This window comes from Carlito syrichta, unplaced genomic scaffold (genome assembly GCF_000164805.1).
Source record: "Carlito syrichta isolate Samal-C Ts95f unplaced genomic scaffold, Tarsius_syrichta-2.0.1 Scaffold303349, whole genome shotgun sequence".
In the NCBI taxonomy this organism is placed as follows: Eukaryota; Metazoa; Chordata; class Mammalia; order Primates; family Tarsiidae; genus Carlito; species Carlito syrichta.
In genome coordinates this window covers 211861-222356 of record NW_007247445.1, presented here as the reverse complement: position 1 = coordinate 222356, position 10496 = coordinate 211861, and the positions used below count along the sequence as shown (strand labels likewise).

Sequence of the window (10496 nt, the reverse complement as noted above, 5' to 3'; positions counted from 1 at the left end):
AGACTCCAACTAAAAAAAAAAAAAAAAAAGTTTCCTCTATAAAAAGGCTTAGCTTCAAAAATTTTAAAATTAGCATTTTGGTTAAATAAATGGCTATTTTACAATAACCTGTAATCCTCTGCTATAATACCATGCTTTTAAAATCTTTAATATTTAACAAACTTTCCACTATCAGAAAAATTTAAAGTTCTAAATCCAGTCTTTCTGACCTCTTTAAGTTTCTTTTAAAATATTGTTTCTTGAAGTCCATGAAAAACATATTTGGCCTTCTTTATATGCTAAAATCATACATAAAAAATTGTCAAATTTTTTTTAAGGCTTCACTTTCTTTATATTATGTACAAAATTGTGTGGTTTTCCTATAATTCTAATATGTTTCAATCTACGTTGTCAATATTTGTCATAATTACTTTGTATGTTGCAAAATAGCCAGGTTTTGTTGTCAGTTGCGCTTTTAACAGTGGCTGTCTTAAAACTTTTGTCATTCACAATTAATTGTTTTCAATTTATTACCAACTTTAGAACCTTGCTGGATGCTTTAAACTAACTCTCGAGCAGCAACGTTTTTTTAAAAAGTCAAGTTGAAACCGCATCTCACAATAGGGCGCCCAACCACATTTCTTACCACATCTGGACATCTAGCTGGCTTCTGCCACTGGTGGTGCCACTAGAGCGCTCACTTTGTCCGGAGTTCGTACCAGCAGTAGCCGTAAACCACGACCTCGGTGAGATCTGAAGATTCCAGAGCCCTCAGCTGCAGTATGGCATTGCTCACCTGCTCCCTGTAAGGGGTTCGAGATCCATCTGGGCCAGTGGGAGAAGATGAGAGCTTTGAGCCAGGGAGATTGAGACGCCCAGACAGGGTACCCAAGCAAGAACTGGGCACTTACAAACATGGCATCCAGCAGCCGCGTCTGGATCTGGAATACCTCTGGCTCTTCCAGGTCTTCGGGAACTTTCACCCACGGTGGCATATTCTCACGTTCAGGGGGCGTTCTCTTCCTGGGACCCTCAAGTCCAGTCACTCTCTTGCGGAAGCGAGGTCACACGCGGCCGCGCTGACGCCAGGACAGGCCTGTCTTCCCTTGTCCCCAGCCCATGGTTAAGATCGAGGACGCCGTCTCAGGTCTTTCCCAGGGCCGCGCTGCCGAGCCCACAAGCGTTGGAACAACCGTCTCCGCCGGGCGGGGAACCGGGTCAAAACCCGGAGAGCGGAGCGCCTGCGGCGAGATAAACCCGCAGAGTCCAGAGCAGGCTTTGGCCATCCTTTCGGCCTCCTGGCTGCAGCCATGACGGCCCCATACAGGCTTGGAGAAAATGACTGCTCTGCTGCATCCAGGACAGCTCAGGCGCCGCGCTCGCGGCTTTCGTCCCTACTCCCCAGGCGCCCTCCCGGGCGCTGGGCTCCTGGAGCACCGCCCCGAGGGGCGCGCCACCGGGGGCAGGCCCCGCCGGCGTCGGAAGCCACGCCCTCAGCCGGGGAGGGGCTGGACTCCACGCGGGTTCCCGCGACTCCTCCCGGCCGCGGCGGGTGAGCCCCGCGTGGCCGCCGCCCGAGCCGAGACTTCCGGGCCGCCAGGGGAGCGGGAGGAGCCTTACGCCGCCGTCAACCCTCGCCTTCCCAGCGGCTGTCGCGGCGCCCGCGAGCCCAGACCTGCGGCAGCCGCCAGCCCGTTTTCTGCACCACGGGTGAGGGTGACCTAGATGTCGCCCAGGCAGCCTGCCACTTTCAAGTCCAGGAGCATCCCATTCATCCTTTCGAATGGCCGGAGAAGGGCAGGGCCGGCCTCGGGAGAGCGGAGGCGGGGCCGTGACCTGGAGGAGCCGCTGCAGCCCGGCGGCCCCAGGCTCCGAGCACAGAGCACGCTGGTCAGGCCAGACCGCGCGAGGTGAAGCCGGCGAGACCGGGCTCCAGACACAGCTGGGGCTTGGGGAAGGACCGCGGCGAGGGATGCAAACTCGAGGCCTACCGCTGGGGTCGAACGAGAAGGAGGCCTTGCCCACCTCGCTCAGCGAAGATGGGATCCCGCAGGCCGCCCTCCATAGCGTTAAAGCGGGCTCGGCGACGCGCGGGCTGCAGCCATACCGCGCCGGAGCCGCTCGGCATCGTCGCCTGCGTGGCCTCTCCATCTCCCGTCCCAGCGGCGCGTCCACTTCAGCGTGTCTGCCTCGACTCCTGCCATGCCCAGGTCATGCCCAGGCTGCGGCCAGGGAAAAGCAAACTTTTCCTGCGGCTCTGATGAACCTAGGTAGACACCAAGGCCCAAGTTCTCAGAACGAACGAACTCCGCCCCTTCCCCATGTCTGCCTGTCCAGAGGATACTAGAGCAATGACAACCACTGACCGGTCCCCTCTGTAGTCCAACCTCTGCTCCTCCTGCTACCCCCAGTCCCGGCCTGTGGAACGCGTCCCCATCTTGAAATTGGGGACTAGGACAAGACAGTGGGTAGAGTGAGATAATTTTCCAGTATAATAGATCATACTCTACTACTTTACAACTTATTTCTGAAACTTTACTTTGCTTTTATTATGGCTCCACGATATTCAATCCAAGTTCACTAGCGGGTTTTGTTGGCTTCCATTTATATACTGCCTTGAGTAAATCAGAACACTGGTTCTTTACCCAAATGTGACAGTGTTCCTTTTTATAGTATGGATGTCCAGCAAATTATAGATCAGAAGAGAATTTTTAATACTCTGGCTAAGTATTTACCTGTTTTTCTTTTTCAACATGTCCCTTGAGCATTTGGAGGAAATTATTTGATTTGTTGCTGGAATTGTAGATAGATTTTGTCCTAAACAACATTTATAAGTAAAGTGCTATTAATTTTTACTCCAACCGTTCTCTGTGTCTTTAGGCAACCCATCCTGAAGTATTAGAGGTAGACGTGCATCAAACTTGAATGTATAAAATAAGCACTTGGGAATCTTGTTAAAATGTAGGTGCGGTAGTTCTGGGGCAGGCCTAAGATGTCTGCATTTGTAAAAGCTTCCCAGGTGATGCTATTGCAAGTTAATGGATCATACTGTGGATAGCAGGGTTATCAGCTATCTGCCTAAGACAAGACCTAGAAGTAACTAGAAAGTATGAGGTAATGAGCACTAATCACCACTCTCTTAGGTTTATGATGTTTTAACATTCCAGGCCCCATACTTTTAATCCTATAAACAGCCTGCTCTCCCCCAACCCCACCAGGTCCCTCCTACTAGTCCTTAAAAAGGGCAGTCACTATTTATTGCCACCAGTCAATTGCCATGCAGGGATGTGGCCCCAAAAACAGCCAGAATTTTGATCTTTATGTGAAATCTCCCATCTTTATATTGTTGGCACCTGATTCAAAAGTTAAAGAAAAAAAGATGATGTGCACATCCCCAGTCCTGTGAAAACCAGTGAGCAACCTTGAGTGTTATGTCTTCCAAGTCTGCTGATACCTTTACCCTCAGGAAATAGTGTGATTTTGGAGGGATGGTGAAGCTCAAGTCTAACTCCTCCGGCCGTCTCTTCATCTCAGATCCTTCCCAGCCTTCAGGAATACATAATCCCCTTTGCTTACATGTTGCCCATTTATCAGTTTTCCACAATTGATATACAGGTTTAATGCAATTCCCATGAAAATTCCAGCAAGAGTGTTTATAGATATAGATAAGATTATTTTAAAATTTAATATGAAACCAGGCATGGTGGCATGGACCTGTAGGCCTAGCTGCTTGGGAGGCTGAGGTGGGAGGATCACTTGATCCCAGGAGGTTGAAGCTGCAGTGAAGTATGATTGCACCACTGTACTCCAGCCTTGACAACACAACACAGCCAGACCCTGTGTCTACTTAAAAATTTATATAGATATATAGATATATATGCAAAGTAACTAGAATAACTAAAACCATTTGGAAAAAGAATGATGTCTGTCAAATTTTAAGACTTATATAGCTTTAATAATCCAGACTGTGTGTTATTGGCAAAGATAAAGACACAAATCAATGGAGCAAGATAACCTTAGAAATAGTCCCACACAAATATTCCTAACTGATTTTTGGCAAAGGAGCCAAATAAATTCTGTGGAGGAAAGACAGCTTTTTCAACAAATGGTGTTGGAGTAATAGGTTACCCAGAGGCAAAAAAATGAACATAAATGAACTCAAAATGGATCATGGGCTAAAATGGAAACTATATAACTGGGAGACCTTTAAGGGAGAAAATATTTGCAAACCACCCATCAAGAAAACAAACACAAAAAAACTGGTATCAAGAACTAGTATAAAGCAATCTCAAAACTCAACAGTAAAAAAAAATCAAATAATTCAATTAAAGAAAAAGCAAAAGACATAAAGAGATATTTCACTGAAGAAGTTATACAGATGGCTAATAAGCACATTAAAATCTGATCAATATCCTTAGCCATTAGGGAAATGTAAATTAAAACCGCAATGAGATATCATTGCACACCTATCAGAACAACTAAAACATTTAAAAATAGGAAAACCACAAACTGGTGAGAGTAACTGAATCACTCATACATTGCTGGTGAAAATGTAAAATGGTACAGCCACTCTGGAGACAATGTGTCAGTTCCTCACAAACATGGAGTTACCATGTGATCTAGCAATTCCACTCCTAGGTATATACATTCAAAAGAACCAAGACAAATGAAAACACATGTCCACTCAAAGCCTGTACACAAATGTAAATAATAGTTTTATTTGTAAAAAACAAAAGCTGAAAACAACCTATATATCCTTCGACAGGTAAAAGGTTAAATAAACCGTGGTCCAGTTTATTTACAGAAATATTCTACACTATGGAATATTACTTAGCAGTAACAAGAAATAAACCTGATAGAAGCAACAACCTGAATGGATCTCTGGAGAATTATGCTGAGTGAAAAAAAAAAAAAAAAAAGAATCCCAAAGGCTACATACTGTATGATTCCATTTATATATCATTCTTGAAATGACAAAATGATAAGAAGAGAACAGATTCATGGTTGGCAGAAATTAAAGAGGAGTGGAGCAGTAGGGAAGTAGGTGTGGCTATAAAAGGGCAACCTGAGCGATCCTTGAAGTGAGGATTGTGCCTCTCCTGACTATGGTGTGTTGGTATCCCAGTTACCATATTGCCCAATAGCTTCATAAGATGTTACCATTGAATAAAACTGAGTAAGAATACATGGAAGCACTCTGCATTATTTCTTACAACTGTATATGAGTTGATAATTGTCTTAAATAAGCAGATTAAGTTAAAAAAAATCAAATTTGTAACCATTTCAGAGTCTGCCTTAACGTAAGTCCCAGTCTTGGGGCCCTTCCTTAGCAGCCATATACCACGGTCTTTCCTTGATAACAGAAACTGGGCAGTTCTGACTTGAAAACATTTTGGTGCAAGAGGATTAACGTTACATGTTCCCACTTAAAAGACCATCTTATCCTGCCTAATGATTTATTAAAGTCTACCAGATATTACTTAAGCATTACTACTTCAGATTTCTTTTTTAAATTGCTCAATTCACTTGTCTTTCCTTGGTGGGAGGAGGTTGATGTCCTTTATACTAAGTGTGTTCCTGATAAGCAGCAAATGATTGGATATTTTCATCCATTCATGTTTAATTTTGGCTGAAGACTTTAAAACCATCTAAATGTGTTATTAGGTGAGGCTTTTCCATCATCTAAACCCTCCCTACTCCCACCACCTGTCAGTGCCACAAAAGCAAATAGTTATTGACTGAAGGAGACGGGGTGGGAGTGAGTGTGGGTGGGAGGAGGCAAGAGTCCTCCAAAAGCTCACGTCAGCACTTCTCTGGAAGCAGCTTTCCAGAGCAGCAGGTAACTTCTTTATCTTTAAAAGAAATAACCTGTTACTTTTTAGGCCTAAAGTAAGACATATGGGTAATGATTGTTAGGTCACAATCCCAGTGGGGGCCTCCACAATGTTAAGTCACAGCTGCTGGGAGTGTGGGTGTCTGTTGTGTGATCCAGTGCTACATAAAAGGTGCAAAAAATTGCACAGAAGTTAGATTAGACAATATAGTTTGTTTAAAAAGTAAATTAGGACAACCCCCTCAGGTCTCCTTCCACTGTGGGAGCTTTTCTTTCCTCTCAATAAATCCTGCTTCCTCACTTTCTGGCCATCCATGTCCCTCAATCTTCCTGGGCATGAGACAAGAACACCAACCTGAAGAGCTGAAGATAGTCGGAACTTAAGAACCATGTACCCAGAGAGCCGGCTGAACCAGAAGAGCTGCTGGCAGAAGGCAAGACTCTGAAGCTAAGACACTTCTGGGGACTGCAACACTCTCAGGGCTTGGCTTGACAGCCCATTAGAGCCAACATTCCTGGGGCTAGGTTTGCCAGCCCATTGAACTGACACTCTCTGGGGCTCAGCTTGCTGACCCATTGAGCTGACACTCTCAAAGCCCAGGCTGACCTGAAAAATCTGTACCACAAAGTATAAAACAAATATACATGAGCCCATATTAGTATAAATAAATAATTTTTTAAAAAGAGTAAATTAGAAGCAGGGTGCAGTGGCTCATGTCTGTAATCCCAGCACTTTGGGAGGTGGAGGCAAGAAGACTGCCTGAGTCCAGGGGTTTAAGACCAGCCAAGGCAACTTGGTGAGACCTTGTCTCTACAATAAATCAGGAAATTAGCTGGGCATGGTGGTACACACCTGTGGTTCTAGCTACTTGGAAGACTGAGGTGGAAAGATTGCCTGAGTCCAACAGGTTTGAGGCTGACTGTGAGCATGCCACTGCACTCCAGACTGGGTGACAGAGTAAGACTCTGACTCAAAAAATAAATAAATAAATAAATGAGAGAGAGAGAGAGAGAGACAGAGAGAGAGAGAGAGAGAGAGGGAGAGGGAGAGAGAGGAGGTTTACCTCCCCAAGGTAGGGAAGGGGGCCAAAGCCAGAAAACATGGCAACGGCCACAGGTCAACAAACAAGCACATGGCCACAGTAAGGTGTCTACAGTAAGGTGATGGCTGCTGGCTACTTGAGGTTGAATGCTTTCAAATATTCCCCTTAATGAAGGCAGGTCATTAAAGTGCTTGGGTAGTGATCTGCTCTATGTCATCATGAAGGGCAAGTGTACATAGGTACTGATGTCAGGTGATGAATAGCAGGCAGATGGGTGGGTTAGTCACTTGACAGTTGCTATGTTGATGGGGCTTGTGTCTTGAAGGTCATGAAAGGCTGATTAGGTTAACTTGGGTCTTATGGGTAGAGGAAAATACTTGAAATAGAAAAGCTAATTAGTAAAATACAAGCTGAAGAGGGGGTTGTAAAACAATTTTCAATAGCTACCTCTGAGAAACCAATTCTGTCCTTGGCTAGTGATTATAGAGTCAGTTAAGTGAACAGTTAGAAAAACGTGAGACTTAGGCAAAGTTAAAATGGCTACTCATTGAATATATTAAATTCATGCTGTGTCCTTTCAGTGATAAATCCCTCCTTTCCTCCCTTCCCCCTCCCCCATCTCTTTCCCTCCCTCCCTCCTTCCCTCCCTTTCTTCTTTCTTTCTGACGGGGTTTCACTGTGTTGCCCAGGCTGGAAAGCAGTGACACAATCATAGCTCATTACAGCCTCAACCTCCTAGACTCAAGCCATCTTCTCACCTCAGCCTCCCAAGTAACTGGGACTACACCCATTTGCCATCATGTCTGGTTAATTAAAAAAAATTTCTTCTTAAAGACGAGGTCTCACTATGTTCCTTAGACTGGTCTCGAACTCCTGATCTCAAGCTATCCTTCTCCCTTGGCCTCCCAAAGCTCTGGGGTTACAGGGATGAGCCACCCCACCCCACTGAGATGTTGACTTTTGAGTAGAAACTTGAAGGGCGGTAACCAGGAACAAGTATTGGTCCTTAAAAAAAGTTATCTGCATTAATAACATACATTAAAGAGTGCTAACAGTATACCCACTATTTTATCACTTCTTTTTCGCTTAACAAATTGTGAACATACATTTTTACATATTTATAAACGTAGATCTAAATAATAATTACTTTCCAAGTCTCCCAAATGGTGAACGATTTAGGTTTTCTGAAATATTAAAATTTTCTGTCTGAGCTGTTGATCTGTGTCCTGCTACAGAATTCTTAGGATAAGTTGTCCTGCGCAAAGGATTGGACTGTGCATTTGAATGGAGAAGAATGGTAATAGGGCACCCTTTCCCTGCTGAAAGCTGCTTTCAACAGGTGCCTCCCACGGTCAGCACAAGGGGGCTCTTTGCCCCTCCCCTGACCGAGGTCCAGGCTCCAACCCCACACCAGGGGACTCTTGCAGGTTAAAGGGCCCGAGGTGCCACCTCACATTCCCCCTCTCCCAGATCCCCACCGCTGGCAGCGAGCCTCCGCAGGAGATGAGGGATCCCAAGGCTGCAGTCAGGAAGGAGGACGGAGGATGCCGGAGTGCCTGGGTCTGTCAGCCTCGACCCTTTCCACACCCATGGGCAGGGTCACCTGGGATTCTTAGCAAAAACCCTGCTGTGGTGCTCGTCAGGGTTGGATCCAGTGGGTGAAAACCAAGGCCTGGAAGGCTTGAACTCCTCCCGGCCAGCCCCCTCCCTGAACTGGTCCAGGCAAGGAGTGGGAGAGCAAGGCTTCTGTCATGAGCACAAACTAAACAAGAGCTGTTTTCTTCCCATCCCAAGCAAGGAGGGAAATGAAGTAATCAGAATAAAATGCTTGTGCCTAAGGACTGAGGCCAAGAGCAAGGAATGGTGGGGCAGTGAGAAAACTGCCGGCCATACTTGTGTGCCAGAGGCGGTGAGGCTTCGTGGGCTGTCCACCTGCCAGTTCCGGGTGACATGGACATGTTGCAGGACAGACGGGATCGACTCATGCAGTGCCCCTTTCTGAGGGCCGCTGTTTTTCCAGAAAAGAGAGTTCTTGAGAAAGGCGCCCCCTTATAAAGAAGGACACCTGGGTCCCTGGCTAGTTTCAGGGTCCAGCATAAGGATCTGGAATGTGGGGGGGGGGGGGAGAAATTTGGCTCTTCGTGGGGAAGGTGGAGTGGGTGGGTGAGGAGAAGTTTAGGATGGGGTGGTCAATTTTTGTCCCCTTTTCCCTTAACAGCCTTGGCAGTCATGGTCTCCTCCCACCCTAAACCCTGTGCCCTGAGGCTTGTGGCCAGGGTCTGCCAAGTTGAAGGTCATTGATAGTCTTTGGCCTGTCTTCATTTTCACCTTGAAAATGGCTAGGACACCAGCTTGGCCTGAAGAGAGTAAGGCCCTGCAGTGAAGAGCACACCTCTGGGAAACCCTCTGAAAGGATTGCCTCCACCAAAACCTAATGAAACTTCTCTTTGGCTCCCAAGGAAAGGCCTGGTCCTCTGGCCCACGGAGAATGTGGAGGACAGATAAACCTACATGCTCAGAGCCTCCAGTCTGTGTTTTTGTTGTTGCTGTTTGTTTACACACATTAACTAACTCCAGACTACCAAAGACAACACAGAGCAAAAACAAAAGACTGCCAGTTCAGAAGGCTACTCCTGAGCAACAAGAATTCTAGAAAGATGGAACAAAACAAAACAGGAGAAATGATTAACAATAAAATTCAAGAACGTTTCCCAAATAATATTACCTATTTCTAACTGAAAATTGTAGATCCAAATGTCCAATTAGCTGTGTAGATAGAATGAAAATAAATTTTTAGACATGCAAGGCATCAACATATGTATTCTCTTTGCAATTAATAGAAAATTTTCTCCATATAAAAACGAAAGGAAATCTCTCTAATAAGAAATAAAATAACAAAGACTTGGCCTCAATGTCCCCAAACTTGATGGGGAAAACCTCAGGTTGAATGTTAGGTCGAACTACTACGTTGGTGCTGTAGGTAGCAAACATTTGCTCAATCAAGTAAGCATAAGAGTTTATCCACTTACCAAGAGGGAGAGAGGGCTGGACACTGAGAGAAGCGTCAAGAAGCATCAGCACCCAAATGCTTGAGGCTGGGGGTTTATAAGATTCTTTTCAGGAAGTGGGGAAAGGGAGTTTATTGTTTTGCAAAGAGCATTCTAAAGGAACACCACGAAGGTGGTGGGGTTGTTGCCATAGTGATTAGCTGTTTGCCTGAGTTTCAGGTAATCAATCATGTAGACAGGGAGACTGGAAAGAAAGATGCAAAAAATTGCACATAAGTTAGATTGGAAAATATAGTTTATTTAGAAAGCAAATTAGAGAGAGAGGAGATTCACCTCCCCAAGGTAGGGGAGGGAACCAAAGCCAGAAAACATTGCATCCATAGCTCAAGGAGCCACGTGGACACACCAGAGTTTAACAAAGCAATGGAAAATGGCTGCTTCTAGTCATTCATTCTTTTTAAACTTTCCCCTTGATGGGGAAGGTTGTTAAGGTGATTGGGTGGTGGTCTGCTCCACATCATCAAGAAGGGGACAGGTTAGCCAGGCTCGGTGGCTCAGCCTGTAATCCCGCACCTTTGGGAGGCTGAGGTGAGTGGATTACCTGAGCCCGCAGGTTCGAGACCCGCCTGGGCA

The 10496-nt window shown here is 45.6% G+C and overlaps 1 protein-coding gene across 1 annotated transcript; it reads right to left on the bottom strand.

The window, feature by feature from the left end:
* Positions 1-645: 645 nt before the first annotated feature.
* LOC103260805 (developmental pluripotency-associated 5 protein) lies at positions 646-974 on the bottom strand. Its single transcript, XM_008058455.1, has 2 exons — positions 891-974; positions 646-829 (listed from the first exon to the last, which is right to left on the bottom strand). Exons 1-2 carry the CDS (start codon positions 972-974, stop codon positions 677-679), a joined length of 237 nt encoding a protein of 78 aa, XP_008056646.1. The 3' UTR covers positions 646-676.
* Between the last annotated feature and the right edge of the window lie 9522 nt (positions 975-10496).

What these genes read in the sequence shown, in the direction of transcription:
- LOC103260805 (XM_008058455.1), bottom strand. Translation starts at nt 974, where the DNA reads ATGCCACCGTGGGTGAAAGTTCCCGAAGACCTGGAAGAGCCAGAGGTA. An exon ending in GGCTGCTGGATGCCATGTTT is followed by an intron (nt 830 to 890) that starts GTAAGTGCCCAG and finishes CCTGGCTCAAAG; the next exon opens with CTCTCATCTTCTCCCACTGG.